The sequence below is a fragment of the Ascaphus truei genome, chromosome 8 (assembly GCF_040206685.1).
Source record: "Ascaphus truei isolate aAscTru1 chromosome 8, aAscTru1.hap1, whole genome shotgun sequence".
Taxonomy (NCBI): Eukaryota; Metazoa; Chordata; class Amphibia; order Anura; family Ascaphidae; genus Ascaphus; species Ascaphus truei.
In genome coordinates, this window is record NC_134490.1 from 37,146,643 (window position 1) to 37,164,453 (window position 17,811).

General features: G+C 44.8%; 1 protein-coding gene across 1 annotated transcript in view; it reads right to left on the reverse strand.

The window, feature by feature from the left end:
• Positions 1-1,550: 1,550 nt before the first annotated feature.
• KISS1R (KISS1 receptor) overlaps positions 1,551-17,811 on the reverse strand; it is a 29,251-nt gene continuing 12,990 nt past the window's right edge. Inside the window, exons 2-5 of the mRNA XM_075610191.1 lie at positions 10,743-10,867; positions 5,555-5,690; positions 3,785-4,023; positions 1,551-3,456 (exon numbers count right to left, since the gene is read on the reverse strand). Coding sequence (XP_075466306.1) covers positions 3,100-3,456; positions 3,785-4,023; positions 5,555-5,690; positions 10,743-10,867 — 857 coding nt within the window. The 3' untranslated portion in view covers positions 1,551-3,099. The remainder of the gene's footprint in view (positions 3,457-3,784; positions 4,024-5,554; positions 5,691-10,742; positions 10,868-17,811) is intronic.

Sequence of the window (17,811 nt, forward strand, 5' to 3'; positions counted from 1 at the left end):
GGAAAGGTTAATTCCTTCAGTTGGCCTGTTTTGCATTTCAGCTCTGAGTATGTAGCAATATTCAGGGGCGGGCCTAAGCAACATTTGAATGTGTTAATCCAAAAGGGTGGATATGGGTTGGAACACCCCCTAATGTGTGTGTGAGCCAATCGGTATTCAGTTTTAAGTTGTAATGATTCAAAGCTAGAGACACTCCCTTAGGATATTCAAATTGAGACATATTCCCAAATTCAGTTAGTGTGAGTTAGTGGAGAGAGAGAGCTGAGAGAGATAAGAAGCCAAGAAGAGGTCTCCCCCTCTTGCCCCATCTGGGTAAGGAGAGGGGGGGGGGGGGAATTCAAGCTGCCATGAGCAGAGAGGCAGAGATTACACCATGCCTGTGATATCATGCTGTATGTTGTCTGCACACCTATGCTGAATAAAGATCCACAGAAAAGAAGCTGCTGTGTGTGTCCCTGTTCCTGTGTCTGGAGAATGGAGTGTCAGTGGGGGTCTCTCCTCTGGAGACCTCAGGGGATCCCTGCTGGCTGGAGGCGCTGTGCACCCTGAGAGAACAAGGTAACCTGTCCCACACCACACCTCCTGTCCCTGTCCTGGGTTTTCCCCACAACACCGCGGAGCACTCAGCCCTCCTGTTTACCAGCAGGTCTCAGCACCCAGACCACTCAGAGTGACCAGAAGGAGTGTACCCCCCAATCTCATGTCGGGTGGGGTACCATAGAAGGGTTACATACATATATTATCTGAATAAGTACAGATGTACGTCAGGATTCCGTGTAGTATTTTCTCCTATAGTGCTCCGCGGTCGTTTGTTAGATAGGCATTAAGTCCTAGTGGTACTGGAGACCGACTCCAAGCTGGTGGAAGCGAGCCAAACAGGGATCAGACTCACTACCTAGTTCGATGCTCACTAGGAATCCTCCAAAGAACAAGAACTCCAACGCGTTTTGTAAATGTGGTTTACTTTGTCAGGGGTAGTGCAAAAAGCAAGAACACTCATTGCAGATGATATCACTAATATGAGACATAATAACGAATATAAAGAAATAATAAACCTAAAAAGGAAAATGAAGGGTGTTTGGGATATAAATACATGAGGTTAAAAGGGGGACACAATACAGAAAACTAGAATGGGAACTGGCAAGAAGTAAAAAGACACTTGTCACCAAAGGATAGCAACAATAAAAGTGACATAAGGGTTATGCACCCAAAATATACAGATATATAGTTATCTGTTGGAAACACCGCACAGTCCACATTATGGTCCATATTTACTAAACAATGCAAATCCGTGTCACCTTCTGGCTCCGGATTACACCATAGCCCAGCACTTGAAAAGGTCACAAGTTGTCTTCTGGTGCTGGAGGGTGTGTGTCTTAGCATGGCTTAGTAAATATGGGCCACTTTCCCTGGTACGGTTCAAAAAGTGTATTTTTAGGAAAATATACACTATTTTTTTACACTATGGCACATGTTTATTTATATCTTTATTTATATAGCGCCCACAGTGTACTCAGCGCTTTACAACAGAGACAATACAGTACAGGGAATTATAGTACAATAATTGCAACAAACAAAATGAGTAAATAGGAAAGGAAATCCCTGCCCCGCAGAGCTTACAATCTAAATATTAAGAAAAATGGCAGAGAGGGTAAGAGCGTTCACTTTGTCACAGCTTCAAGATACCTTGCCAAGTGGGCGGTGGCTTTAACCGCTTCAATGCTGCAGTGTTGTAGATCCTTCAGCACTGTTCACTGTTCCCAGATATTAATAGTTATACAGATATACATAGGCACAGGTGGATGTATACAGATATACATAGGCAGAGGTGGATGTATACAGATATACATAGGCAGTAACTATTCTCCATGACCATTTGTGATTCAGAACTTCCATATTGAATAACTGAATATTAGTGTTACTGATGACCCCCTCCTCTTATAATAATAATATAATACAGAGCACGCACCACTGCCTATTGGATTTTTGCCAGCACGATGAGTTCCTGCCCTGTAGAGCTTACAATCTAATTGCCCAAGGTCACAAAGAGATGCCCACTACCACTATATTAGCACTGAGCTACTCCTTCAGCTCTTATGTAATAGGGTCTCGGAAAGGATTCCCAGGAGTCGGGATGAGGCCGAGACCACTCAGCTTCCAGCGATCCCATGGCACTTTACTATCAGGTAAGAGGTAGACTGAGACTCCACTAACCCTACTGACTTATTCTAAAGCAGCAACCCCACCCAAAGCCTCTATGAGTGGAACTCATAAACTAATACTATCTTCAGCCCTGAACATGTCCTGCTCTTTACAAAGCTATTGTTTTTTTTTAGTGTTAAAAAATGATTTTCTTAATCCCTAAAGACTGGTGTCACCATGCTAACCTTTAGACTGCAATGGGCTCTGGGGAGAGCTTCATTTTAACCTCCCAGACATTTTAATATTTAAAATGCTTATATCTCGAGATCGGAGGATGGAATTTAAAACAGCACAGTGAAGGGCACGTAGAGATCTATTAAAGGAAGTTAAATATAAAATGCAAAAATGGCAATTAGCGTGGATGGCGGCCGTAACCCTTTTGCTGCCAGTGCACCTGCAACGTTTAACAGTGAAAGGATTCATTTAAGGTCTTTGATCCCAGAGGGGCCATTAATGTGTTGCCCTCTGACAGCAATGGCATTAAAGAAAACAAGGTAATATTTTTTATATCAAGTGTATGCTGAGCCCCTTCATTAATTGTAGATGAGAGGAACATTCTAAAGAGCTGTCATCCAGGTGAGTGATCAGGGGATCAGTATATTTGTGACCAATCACACCACTCCGTGCCTGAAAGGCACCTGTCTAGCATGAAATAAGAAGGCGTAAGCGGTTTGCAGTCCTACTTTAGCCATGTGCCTGCACGTGGCCAGCCAGCATCCCTGTCATGTTTCCAGGTCCTGTGTGCCATTTGAACACCTTTTTCAATTGGGTCCTCTAGCATTCAAAGGGTTACTTGAGACAAGATTGGCAGACATTGCACTGAACCCAAATTATTCGTCCTTGAAATATGCCAGGCCTCTCAGCCCCCTCCCTAGCCCCACACTGATCCCTAGTAACTTAGGTGCCCGAGGACACAAAGTGCATCTCAGTATTGGCATTGGGGTTGGCGGCTCTGGTGCTGCCCACACGCTGCTTGAAGAGGAAAGGGAAGACCTTGTTGAAGGCCTTGCGGAAGTTGGCGCCCATGAAGGCATAGACAATGGGGTTGACGGAGGAGTTGGTGTAGGACATGCAGTGGGCCCAGATTTTCACCTTGTATGTGTAGTAGTTGCGCTTGAAGCTGGGGCTGAAGGCCTGGAACAGGATGTAAAGCTGGATGGGGCCCCAGCAGATAGTGAAGAGCAGGACTATGACGGCCACCATGCGCGAGATCTTGGTCCGCATCACCTCGGAACGCTCAGCCAGGAGCTGCACCTGTGACAGACACATGGCAGTCACCATCTCTCAGGAGTAACAGAAGAGGGGGTTTCTTGACCCCAGACCATGGATACCAGGCAGCGAGACTGCTCTGTTTTTCCAAATGAATATCTTACCATCTATCTATATTGCAATGTTACCATGTCGCTACCTCACTGTTACTATATAACTATATTTCTATGTCACCATGTCTCTATGTTACTAAAGATATCATGTGTTAATGCTCCAATGTAACCAAATATCCATGCCTTTGTTACACGGTCTCCATGTCTCTGTTACAATGTGACAATGTCTCCGTCTCCATATCCCACCGTGAGTCTGTTACCTGGTAGCTGTTATCCAACGGTTCTACAGACGGGCGCCCCATTTGGTACACCATGGCAGAGTAGCAGATGCAGATAGTGAGCAGGGGGAGCAGGTAGACTGCCAGGAAGTTGTAGAGGATGAAAGCTTTCTCATGGGAGACAGATGGGAAGGATTCGATGCAGTACATCTGGGGCCCGAACCAGTAACCCTCTGTGAGCTGGTTATAGATGGGGACTGGGATGGAGACGATGAAGGAGCCTGAGAGGGAGTGAGAGCGTTACTAGAGAACAGAGGGGAGAAAGTGATCTGCGATATCAATGAAATACAAAGAGGGATATCTATGCAGCTGAAAAAAACCTGCATCTTTGTCATTAAATGTCTAATCGCACCAAGAATCTACTGTGAGCTGAAAACTTCATATACAAGGGCAGCAAATTACAAGGGCAACTCTAAAGTTTCTCTATCTATTGGCTTCTAATCAGTTTTAATTTGAAGGAGACACCGGTGGCTGCTTTTTCCTCTCCCAGAATCCCCTGCTTGTCTCATACTCAATGTTTATGGGCTGCATCCCCTCGAATGAGGGCAGTGACGTTATACACCTGTAATTAAAGGTTAATTCTCGGGGGGTTTAAGGGACGCACCTCACGAGATGTAGAACATTCTGGGTATGCATCAGATGTTGTGTTTGAGGTGGTATACACTTCTCTTATGAATTATGTGTGTCAAGGTTAGGATGTTTGATGGACAATCTTCTGACATCTGATGAAAATCACCCCAAAAATTAATTCATTAGCAAGGCATCAAAAATAGAAGGTTACTCTATACTATGGCGCATTGCAGAGCCTCGTGTGTGAGTTATATGAAGACCACTGCTGATAAAGTATACTGTGGGGTGAGCAATTGCACTGCCAAAATAACCTCCCATAACAAGCCGCAGGCTTAATTAGAAAATTGTATCAGAGGTTCGGGAGAGCTAATGATCTTCACATTTACAAGGGCTGCCTCCATAGTTAATGGGTTGTTTAACAAAGTTCTTTGACCATCATAAAAATAGGACAGTGGATTTTCTGCTCAGCAGTAATAGCTCTGGTCCCTATTTGAAGGTGACAACCTCAGCTCTCATGTCCTGATTAACGCTTGTTAAAGCTTATCAACATTCAACAGTTCATTCCTTTTTATCCCCCCTATTTGAGGTTACTTTGTCTCGAAGTGCCCTTGAAACGCTCTGAATTGCGCTGGAGAGGGCAGCAGGAAAAAGCATTGAGGGACTGAGTGTGGGAGACAAATTGGCTCACGATATGAAGGGACAGCAAAACAACACCATTAGCAAAAGGCAAAAAAAAGGGAGAGAGTAGCAGAAGCATGAGGTTAAAGAGACAGGGAGCCAGAGAGAGGTGAAACTGCGGATATGAAATGGTACACGTCAAATGATCCCCTTCACACATGGGGAATGGCTGGTTTAAATCTGAACACAGAAAAACCTGTTTTCTAGGTGATTTTTTTTATTTAATGTTGGTCTGTTTGTGTCACCAACATTTCTTCTGGTTATGCTGGTAGACTCCCTATTGTCAAACTCCACACATTGTCTGCTGGGTGGCTGTTCCACGCATCCACTACAATTTCAGTGCTACATTTTCTCACATATTCAGAGTGATTCAAAATAATAAGAAAAATCCCTGATAAACACGTTTTGCACATTACTGATACCCTGGGGATATCAGAAAGTCTCTATCACATATCCCACCCGCTCTCCTTTCTTCCGGATATATTCATACAGAGGATAGGTTACCTATCCAGATCCCGAGGCTGACTGCGGCGGCCACACGGGGCGTGCGCTGACGCAGAGAGCGCAGCGGGAACACCGTCACGTACCAGCGATCCACGCTCATAGCGGTGAGGGTGACACAGGTGGCTTGCACAGATACCTGGGTGGGACAGACACAAAGCAGGACATGATTAACTGGCGCTCATTTATTGCATTGACACAATGAGTCCTAAAACACTCACAACCGTCGTCAGTGGCGGAACTGGCATATGTGCAGCCTGATGTACCGGGGACAACCACCTTTAGGGGCCCATTGTCCACGTGCCGGAACACTATTCCTGCACTTATTATTGTAACCAGAACAGCTTTCTGGCACTTATAAGGCCCCCCCCCCCACCCCTGGCATTTGATAGTGCCCCGATCAGCACTATTGCAGATGAATTAATAATCCCCACACTCTTAATATTGTGAGCGGCTCGCTAACATAGAATTAATTAGCGATCAGTTTGTGTTCGCTAGAATTTACATGGAAGCATTGCTAATTGCTTCTCACTATACTGGTTAGGGGGCCCCAGTGTACATTAAGCTCCGAGATTTACATACATTACGCTGGGATTATTCACTAGCGCTGATGCGAGGTATCACACTGCGATCCTGCGTTAACTGATATTGACTTGTATGGCAGTCAACGCTGGAACTCGGTGTTTAGTGAATCCTCACATTGTATCGTATTCAATGATCCTGTCTTCCCCGCGCTGGGAAGATTTCAGTGCCAGTCATCTGATTGGAGCTGATGTCTTCCCCAGGGCTGGGAAGCAGCCTCACAGCATAGGAGCCACAGAGCTGCATGGACTGCCACAATATTAACCCATTGAAGTGAAGGGGTGAAGACTCCACTCTCTCCTTTATTTTCAGCCCACACCCTTGGCGGGAGGGTTTTCCATCTCTCTCCTCCTATCGACTTCTGATTTTCTGCTTAACAAGTAACATTGATTTGCTGCTGTGAGAGGGCCCTGTCTTTACCGCAGATCTAATCAAAGGGTGAGCATTAATCACTTGAGTGTGCCGAAGGTGTCAGCGACGTATTGCTCTGCAATGCACTGCATGGCACTCAGGGGGTTAAGTAGGCACAGGAACCCAAGCGAGCCCCACTACAATTACAGGGAGCGAGGGATGAGTGTGGGTATCTCAGGGCACTAGGAACACTTTGCCTGTCATCTGATCTAAAAGAACTCTATATAAAAACAAGATGCCCATTTATCTTCAAAGACTCTTCCTCTCATGACGCTCACTCTCCTGAAGAGCTTTGGCTGCAGAAGATGGCTAAACACGTCCTTTTTATTTTGGGATCCATAAGTGAGGCGGTGGGATGAGTGCAACAAAGACACAGTGGCCCAGACCCACAAAAGGGGAAATAAAATTGTGCTCAATGCTTAGCACCCTGTTGTGGATCTGGACCAAAGTGTCCTGTTGCCTGTTTAAATATATACTGTATGGTCACTAGAGGGGAAAGGGAACTGCTCAGGAAATGAGCTTCCTGTTTTATAGAGCAGTAGCAAGTATGACCAAGCCACTTCCAATAGTTTAAAACATATCTTGCTTATGGAAAAGGGACTCAAACTATTATCAGGATTGATGTGCTGACCATGTGCACAGCAAATGACAGGAACCTAGCTCATGTTATATACAGAGAGATACAGGCAGTCCTCGTTTTACAACGCTTTGCTTTACAACGAATGGCTTATCCAACGCTATGCAATGCATACCTATGTTCATTTTTACAACGCCAAAATGGCTTATCCAACGCTCTTACGACGCTTTGCAAAGTTGTTTATGTGTACAGTATATACTATATATTATACTATATTATGCTATATAATATATTATATTTTTATATTATATTATATATTATGTAATATTATATATATAATACAGTATATACACTATATAATTTATGTGTGTGCTGCATATCTTATTGCCTGCGTAAAATATTTTGTGTATTTTAGCATTAAAAATGCCTTCAGGAACGGAACCTTTCATTTAAACAGTGTTCCTATGGGGAAACGTGTTTCGCTTTACAACGTTTCGCTATCCAACGCCATTTTGAGTAACGCATTGTGTCGGATAACCGAGGACTGCCTGTACAAATAAAGACACAAGGATATCTGCTATGAAAAGGTTGGACATCTTTTTAGACAGGAAAGGTGTACGGGAATAAATCACATAATTAAACATGGACATGGTGCGGATCCAGGGATTAATCTGATTGCCATTACTGGAGTCAGGAAGGGATTTATTTTTTCTCTTACGATACATCTTTGGATGATGTTTCACTGATTTTTTTATGTTTGCTTTCTTCTGGATAGAGAGATAGATATACAAATATAGGATGAGCATCTCAGTTGACTAAGTTTTACATACATTGAACTCGATTAATATGTCTTTAGTCAACCTCATCTACTATGTATGTAACTATGCAATACAGTGATAGGGAAATATTCTATTACTTCCTGGTGCTGATTTAATAGCTTCTAAAATAAGATCATAGGCAGGTGTCAATGCACACTTTATTATTATTATTAATATTATTCTTATTATTATAATACACTGGCTATATATGTAACATTAGGAGTATTCCTATCTTTAACATACCCATACAATATATACAGAAACACTACTGGATCTATATATATATATATATATATATCTGCCTCTTCTCACTCTGTGCAATACACACACAGTAGAAGCCTGTGCTAGTCAGTATTCTAATGTTTAAATATAAGCTCCAGAGCTAATGAACATCAAAGGGGACATCACACTGTCTGCTCATTAATGACACACTGGGCACATTTATCACCGTTCCAGGACAGTAGTGGAACATCAAATGACACTGAGCGTCCTCTCTGCCCAAGTGACATTCTTTCCCGTTTAAACGATTAGGGGTCATTTATCAGTAACGACTGCAGGGTGAAAACAGCGCTCTTACTTATCCACACAATGATGTGCAGCGTTAGTCTGTTAGAACAGGTACTCATAGACTGGCCACTCCACACCTCTGCGATCCCTGAGTAACATGCTATATTATAGGCAGTCACACTTATTTTACTTGCAGCTACATAATAACAAAAAGATAAAAAAGTACTGTACAAAAAACACGTCGTAAAAATGTAGCAAGCAGCTTAATCAGCCCTTCTAACTGTCCATTGGGGTCATTGGGGAAGAAAAAAACTGCCCCATACTCAAGGCTAGGTTGCTTGTTCTTATAAAGCTGGTGCATCTTTTTGTCCCAGTTTTGCAGCAGACATGCTACCTATCACTTGTGCACAGGCAGACAAGAAGAGGCGTTTTATCAATGGTTCGTTGATAAGATAACATTGTCCACCACAGTAAATATGATGCCATGGGGCAGGGAGAACATGGCGGACAGCGATTTCTGCTCAGCAAACAGAAGGAATGATCAGTGCAGGGGTGGCCAACTCCAGTCCTCATGGGCCACCAACTGATAAGGGTTTAAGGATATCCCTGCTTCAGCACAGGTGGCTCAGTAAGAATGATTGAGCCTCCCGTGCTGAAGCAAGGATATCCCTAATCAGGGCAACTTGCAACAAGAGGACCTGCAGCCAGGCAAAGACGTTGGGTCCGACCAGAGGTCGCGCCCAAATGCTTTTCCGGCCACGAGGCCCCGCTCTCCCCAGCTGCAGTGTCCCGCGCAGGGCCTCTCTCTGATGTGGGCATGCGCTTCCGGCATGAGAGCGAGGTCTGGCGCGGGAGGGTGAGTGAGGCCCGCACAGCGTGGGTGGGCCGGGGTCTAAGACCATACCCAAGGTAAGTGTGTGTTGTATGTATCGGGGGAGGGGTGTTTTGGCGGCTATGTCTGTGTATGTGTGTTTGGCTGTGTGCATGGACTGGTGCTGATTGGTTGCTGAAGGGTCATGTGACCCTTCAGCGCACTTGAAAATCAATTTTCCTTGTCTCCCCAAGCGCCTAGGTTTGCTAAGCGTATGTGCACGTGCACGAGCCCGTACTTATTGGGAATTGCTGAAGTGATCGCGCCGAGCGCGCTCAGCGGCAACGTGGCCCCAGCCTAATTTTAGTGTCCAAACTTTGGGGGTTATTTACTAAAGTCTTTTGACTGCAAAACTGGAGCAAAACCAGTGCGGCCCCAGAATTCAGTGCTCCCAATGGAATTCTTTACAGAACCGTTACCAATGAACCACAGGCCCAGGGGCAGATATTACATCCTGCAGACAGGGGTTATCCATCAGCCCAACACGATCGGTCAGTCCCATGTTGCGAAGCGGTGACCTCAAGATTTGAAAAATAAGAATAATGAGTGGCAGGCTGGGGCGCTGCGGGAGAAAAACGGCGAGCCCGTGGTTTCTTTGAGGGACAGACGGTTTGTTCAAGAACTTAAAATAAACCTGAGGTTGCAGGGTAGTAATTAAAAAGCCTTTCAGCCAGCTGGAGTTTTCCTCTCTGACGCCTGCTAGTCTGAGTTGCAAAAGGCAAACAGGAGTGCTGTGCTTTTATTTAGATTACACTCTATAATTTCATGGCAGGGGAGGGGAGTGTGTGGTGTGATAAATAGATAAACCAGGGAGATATAACAACATGCAGAGAGATATAATAACATGCAGGGAGATATAATAACACGCAGATATATAATAACACGCAGAGCTCATGAGGGGCTCAGCAACAGCGGTTGAGGGGTTGAGGAGTTGAGGGGCTGAATGGCTGACGGGCGGTCCCGCCCCCTCACGTCATGGCCGCGCCCCCCTCGTCATGGCCGCACCCCCCCACCCGTTTTGGCCATGCTCGCAAAAATGGTCCCTTTGGACCGGAAAAGGCCCCAAGTGTCTCTCCACGCGCCGCCTGTCTGCAGTGCGGGCGCGTGGTCTGAGGCAGCGGGGCCTTAGCCTAATACAACAAGTGACAGAGAAGCCCAATGCTACATCCAATATGACAAAAATACACAGTAAAATACTGTGGGAGGGGGGGGGGGCTGAGGAAGAGGGGCAGGTGAGGAGGAGGTGAGATGGGCAGGGGAGGTGGGGAGGGGAGGTGAGGATGAGGAGGGGGGGGAAGAAAGGGGAGCCTTGCCCCTGCAGTCAGGTGCCCCATCGCTGAGGGGTTCCAGGCTGCTGCACCCTGCAAGGCTCTGGTTTGCACTCAGTTGCAGGCACCACCTGCCCAAAATTGGTTGCATGCTCACCTGCTGGATATAGTTGACAAACTTGCACATGAACTCCCCGAAGATCCAACCAGGCAGTGGGTATAGTGCTGCCGTGAAGGGCACGCAGGACACCAGGAAGATGATATCGGTTGTGGCAAGGTTAGCTGTGGAGGCACGGGAAGAAAAACTCTCAGAATGCATCTGCATACAGAATTATGTACACATGAAGGTGTGTTACTCACAGTCCCCTCGCTGCAGAAGCATATCCTCCAACTGGGCCTTTTTAGCAGGTACCCTACAAGTTTGTGGCTCCTGTAAGACCATTTGTACCTATTAAACAGAAATGAGTGTGTGTGTGTGTGTGTGTATGTGTGTGTGTGTGTGTATATGTGTGTGTGTGTGTGCTTGGGAGTACCTCCATCCAGCACGAGAAGAGGAAGTACAGTGGGGTCTATTTATGTGCAAAATGACGACGGGTCTGCAAAACTGGGACAAAAATCAGCATAAGAATTGAACATTCATGTTGCTTTATCCTTCCTTGATAATTTTGAGGCTTTTTTTGTATACGTTTTGCACCCGGGACTGACACTGACAGCAGATACCTAAGCATGTTCTGTCTCAGGCTCTTGCAGGTCTAACACCTTTGTCCCCTTTTGTCTGCACCAGGAATTATTTGGCTGTATGGGCCCCCTGCTTTTTTGCTGGAAGCAGTTCCATGTATCAGGTATTACTGTATATCAGGAAATAAGTCAACCCTGAACCTGCCACCAATCTTCAAATCATGGCCCCTTCTGTAGCCCTTAAAGCTTCTGATGTCTTTAAACATTTCTCTCACATCCCCCTCCCATAAATCTCTCTCTTAACCCCCTCTCTTCCCTCTCATTTCTTCTTCCCCTATTTCTCACTCATAGCCCCCCTTTTCCCACTCTCTCATATCTCCCTCCCTCATTTCTCTCTCATATTCCTGCTCTCATATCCCCCTCTCTCTCTCATACACACTCTTCCCTCTCATGTCTCCCTCCTCCATTTCTCACTCCTATCCACGCCCTAATTTCTATCACATTTCCCCCTCTCTCATTTCTTCATACCCTCTCTCGCTTTCATATCTACGTTCCCCCCCCCCTCTCTCTCATCCCCATCTCTCTCATCCCCATCTCTCTCTCTCATCCCCATCTCTCTCTCTCTCTCTCTCTCTCTCTCTCTCTCTCATACCCACTCTGTTCCTCTTTCTCATCCCCATCTCTCTCTCTCTCTCTCTCTCTCTCTCTCTCTCTCTCTCTTATACCCACTCTGTTCCTCTCTCATCCCCATATCTCTCTCTCTCTCATCCCCATATCTCTCTCTCTCATCCCCATATCTATCTCTCTCTCATCCCCATATCTCTCTCTTCTCTCTCATCCCCATATATCTCTCTCTCTCATCCCCATATCTCTCTCTCTCTCTCTCACCCCCATATCTCTCTCTCTCATCCCCATATCTCTCTCTTCTCTCTCATCCCCATATCTCTCTCCTCTCTCTCCTCTCTCTCCTCTCTCTCTCTCATCCCCATATCTCTCTCTATATATTTTTTTCTGGGTGTATATGTTAGACATCCGTAAGTCTTTCTTTCTATAGAATGATGGGACCAAATCAAATATCCTGATAAAGACCCGGTATCTCTTGGCAAGGGCCTGAGCAGCCCTAACACAATTATTTTTGGCTCATTTCACGAGGCAGAGCTGAAATTGTGCACACATTTGCTGCTATTCTCATTGTGCCACACCATCTATATATGAGTTATTGGCCCCTAGAGGGTTGGGATGGGTTATTCTTCTGTATGGAATCACATTTCCTGAGATAATATATCCAATCAAGATGTTATTTTTTACAGAGCGTGGGTAACACTGCTATTATATGCTCAGTTTATATGCAGCTGAAGTGTACAATATGAATGCAGATAAACAAAGCAGGAATAATAGTACAGGGAGTCGCTGTTCCCGGGAACTTACAATATAATGATGAGAGATATATATTCAGTGACCACAGGGATTACTATATAGGGTGTAACCTGAGGCGTATAACAAGAAAAGCTCACAGGCTGATATTTTAACTCTTGTATTGCTGGAAGACCTGCAATGAGCCATATAGCACTGTACATAGGATTGTTACAGACACAGTCCCTGAACCATAAAGCTTACAATCCAGTTTTGGTGCCTGAGGCACAGGGAGATAAAGTGACTTGCCCAAGGTCATAAGGAGCCGACACCGGGAATTGAACCAGGCTCCCCTGCTTCAAACTCAGTGCCATTGTTTTCCAATTCCTTCAGCAATTATTCTTCAATATGGGATTTTTACCCCATCCCCTAAAAACTTTTGTCCCTTTACTTTGAAAACAGGATACTGATGGGGTGGGTTCAGTTTGAGAAGATAAGAAACCCCCAACACTGCAACATATCACTGGCTTTAATTTAATTATACACTCTCTGCGCTTGAGCAATGCAGCAAACCCCTGTGAAACTGAAAGGGTTAAAAAAAAAAAAAAAGGAATAAAAGATGACAGTTGTTTGTTGATCGCTTCCAGCTGTTTGATAAACACTCTCCGAGGCCTTGTGGCACTGTAATTATCTGACCGAATCTCAATACGCGGTCAGCACAGCTCCCGTACCCCCATCACGCGTAATACTGTTGACGTGGGAGGTGACGGATCTGTGGATTGACCCCAGTCTTTCAGGATTCAGATTTGTGCAGATTCCTAACAAGCTAAGAGAGAAGACGCAGGAACAGCCCATTCTCCCCGTAACCACCTGGAAATAAATAGCCATGACTGGTAAGGGAAGTGGGGGAGTGGGAGCACAGATTGCGTGGTCTCTGTTCCTATGGTGATATGCTACAAACTATTAAACACAGCTTTATTCTGAACCAATTTAAATGTACTTGAAAAGATATTTCGATGTGAGAATTGAAATATCTGTCAAACATGACTTTTTTAATGCTGAGGCAGATACGTAGTCTATAGAACCCAGGTTTGGTGTAACGCTCAGTAACACAGGGGCAGTCCCTCATTTCTGTATTCAATGGCTCGAGAGAGTTTTAATAAAGTTATATTCAAAGAGCACTTCAGTATGTACAGACGCTGCAGGCTCAGTGCTCTAACCCAGGGGTGTGCAAACTTTTGTTGCTGCGCCCCCCTGCCTTGTCTCCCCCGGTGCTCGCGCCCCCCCCTTACCTTAGTGCGGCATCAAATGATGCCATAGGTTCATGTGACATCACGTGACCCACGGCGTAATTTGATGCCGCGTTGCCATGGAGACGCATCCAGAAGCCGGCTGAATCTCGGTACGTTGAGGTCGCAGAGGCCTCGCAGGGTCCCCAGAATTTAACTGCCTTGGGGAAGAGTGCGGGCCTCTGCAACCGCTGCGACCCCCCCAGAAAAATGTCATGCCCCCCAGTTTGCGCAGCCCAGCTCTAACCCACTCACAGCTGGTAGGACCTGCAAAGTATGCAAAGAGGATGATGTATAACCGCATGCAGAGCAATATAGTAACATGCAGAGTGATATAATAACAGGCAGAGCAATGGAATAACACGCAAATCAATACTGTATAATAACATGCAGAGATGTATAACATGCAGAGGTAACCCTCCCTGTCCGGCTTCCTAGGGAGGTTACCTCAGTGTGATGTGTATATGGCTAGTCTGCATGGGTTACCTTAACTCGGGGTGCAGGAATTACGTTGGCTGGGTGATCAGGTAGCAAGGATATAAAACATGGGTGCTAGGAACGTTTGGAGTACAACTGTCATTTATTCGTGTCCCCAAGCACAGGGACCGCTCAGACACATATTGACTATGTTGTACTGTATTTTATATTAGACGTACATGAATATGGTTCTTCCATCAGTGCCCACTCTTAACACTCAAATGGAGGTACATTGACTTTCTTGCTCTATGTAAGTGTGGGGCCCGGTCCCCCTTGTTGCTTCGGGATCATCATTGGTATTAATTGGATTACTCTAGGCCCCTACAGCAGTCCCGGTGGGACTTTCTTACGTGACCCAATACCTTTGGCCTGGTTGGGAACTGCCACTTACATACAGACTGATGAGGAATATTAGTGCACATCCACGTTTGGCGCTGATCCGCTGACACCCTTATTTCCTGAGGCCCTCTGTGGTGTGTTCTGTTCCTTTTCCTTAAATATTCAAGAATCCATGCCTTCTTTTGGGGATTCAAACTTAAAGCATACTGTCCCTATCTATAACATAATAAACAGGGGGGCCTGGTCTGTGCTATTGCTTTATAAATATTACTTATCTACTCTCCCTGAGGCTCCTCTACATTTGTACTCCTGGAACCTAACCTTCAAGAACATTCTCCCTCACTTAAATACTCTTCCATGATGTCAGAATTCCCATGGCAAGATAGAGTGGGGCCCGGCATATGCTAACCTGCTAGTAACCCTCTAGGAGGGGGGTTACACTGAGCAATATAATAACACGCAGAACAATGTAATAACATGCAAAGCAATACTGTATAATAACATGCAGAAAGATATAACATGCAGAGCGATATAATAACATGCAGAGCGATATAATAACAGAGTGATATAAGTCCGCGTAGAATTATATAATAACATGCAGATTTATATATTACAATGCAGAGATATAATAACACGCAGGGCAATATAATAATATGCAGAGCTATATAATAATACGCAGAGCTATATAATAATATGCAGAGCTATATAATAATACACAGAGCTATATAATAATATGCAGAGCTATATAATAATATGCAGAGAATATAACATGCCAAGTTATATACTGACATGCAGAGCCAAATAATCACATGCAGAACCATATAATACACTGCAGAGTGATATATTAACATGCAGAGCTATAAAATAACATGCAGCGCATTATATTACAATGCAGAGCGATATAATAACATGCAATGTATGAAAACATGTAATGCAATGTACTGTCACTGAAAGGGTTGATCGGTGCAGCCTTTTAATGATACAATGATATTTTATCACAACAACATTATTCGGAAAAAAAATAAAAGCGCTTCATTTTCGCCAAGAAAGCTGCTGGCAGCCTGAGATAAACTAAAGCAAAATGTTGAAATCTAATGATCTTTCTGAACAAAACCTTGTTATTATTACACGTTTTCAGCTGGGAAACGCACTTGCTATGTGCTCAAATCACTTGACAGACTTGAAATGATCTGTGTTTCTGTCTTGACATCTTTTAGGTTTAGTCATTACACATCCCGTCACAGAAATGGCAGTCCCTGTGCAATGAGAGAGGGCAGGTTCATATTAAATGCTGGTTATTTCATTTATTGTTTCTTTTCATTTAAAGACGGCGCAGTTGGAAGGCTGTTTCATGAAGAAGCTAAATTGATTTGTGGCTTTTTGGGCAAAATAAACTGCACTGAAAGTTACACTTTAATCAGTTAGAGATGATATTTGATGCTCCCAAATATGCCCCTTTGGGTCAGAACTAAAATCAATTTTCATTTATATTACTCCTTGGTAAATACCCCCTACGGTTAATTAGACTGTTTTAGGATAATCGTGATACCTGAAGAACTTACAATCCACTTTTTATTGCCTGAGACACAGGGACACAAAGTGTGAGGGAGGAGAAGAAACTGGTTCTTATCTGCAATCACTTTCATTCCTAAAAATGAAAGCTGGAATCCCACCCAAGTGGTGGCAGCAGCACACTGCTTAAGATATAAATACAGTGCAAGTATTCTTTAGGTCATTTTCATATTTGTTTTTCTAAGTCTGAGTTGTTGCTAAGGTTTCCAGTTAGGGTAAGTAGAAATACACAGCAAATGGGACCTACAGTTGTGTGAAAAAGAAAGTACACCCTCTTTGAATTCCATGGTTTTACATATCAGGACATAATAACAATCATCTGTTCCTTAGCAGGTCTAAAAATGAGGTAAATACAACCTCAGATGAACAACAACACATGACATATTACACCGTGTCATGATTTAACAAAAATAAAGCCAACATCCGACATCCCTCAACTGCCTCCACAGCGCTGTACCGCTGTTCCGTCCCCGCACGCTCGTGCGCTCACATGTACGCCCATCCCTACTGCTTCCAATTACCTAGAACCTCCCACACCTGCCCTACACCCAGCCTCAGCCTACCAGCGCTCTACCTACATCTGACCTCACTGCTGGTAGTTCCCCATTGGCTCCTCTCTGTATATAGTGCAATCAGCCCTAAGCTGATTGCTGAGCATAGTCAGTCTTTGGTTGCGCTTGCTACAAGACACTTCGCAGTCTGTTCCTGTCTCCTTGTACTAGATCCTGCTCTGTATCTGGACTCCTGACTTCTGGCACCCTTGTACCCTGGCTCGCTCATCGGACGTCTACCTTCTCCTCAACCTCTGGCATTGGACCTCGACTACTCTTGACCTCACCGACCCTGATTCCGGCAAGTACCTCTACGATCCTACACTCTCCTGCCCTGACCCAGGCTATCCACAACTACTCTGCTTACCGGACCCGCCCACGCGGCTGTAGGGCGGTGGTTTACCTGTATCCCCACCTCGGCCTCGCGGTCCAGTCCGGTTTGTGGTGAGCACCCGTGACATTCCCGTGACAATATTGTGTATATGTTAATTTCCCTACCCCTAAGCCAATTCCATTATAGTCACTTTTTATCCACGTATTAACGGTGGTAGCCGAAATCAATTAACAATTAATGAATCTGGGCTATATAAAGCATGAGTATGATCTCATGCCTTAACCTCTGATGAAGTCGCCATTACCCCAGCGAAGAAACGTGTTAGGGTGAAAAGCTTTTGGCTGTACCAGGGACCTGTTCTATTGTCCGTCTGCTATTAAGGAAGGGAGCTGCGGAACCAAAGATCGTTTGCCGCTGTGCCTGGGGACCTTTGGGTGGATGCACACCATCGGAGATACCTGGCTGTAAGACGCGGCTGATAGCGATATACTTCCAGGCACGAGAACCGAGTCCCATACCGGCAGATGAAAGACAGGAGGCTGATGCTTATGTCCATTGCGCATGTCCTACCGAATTGTTGTAAGTGACCTGATTTTAGCTAATTTAATAAAATCCGATACCATTTACACTATG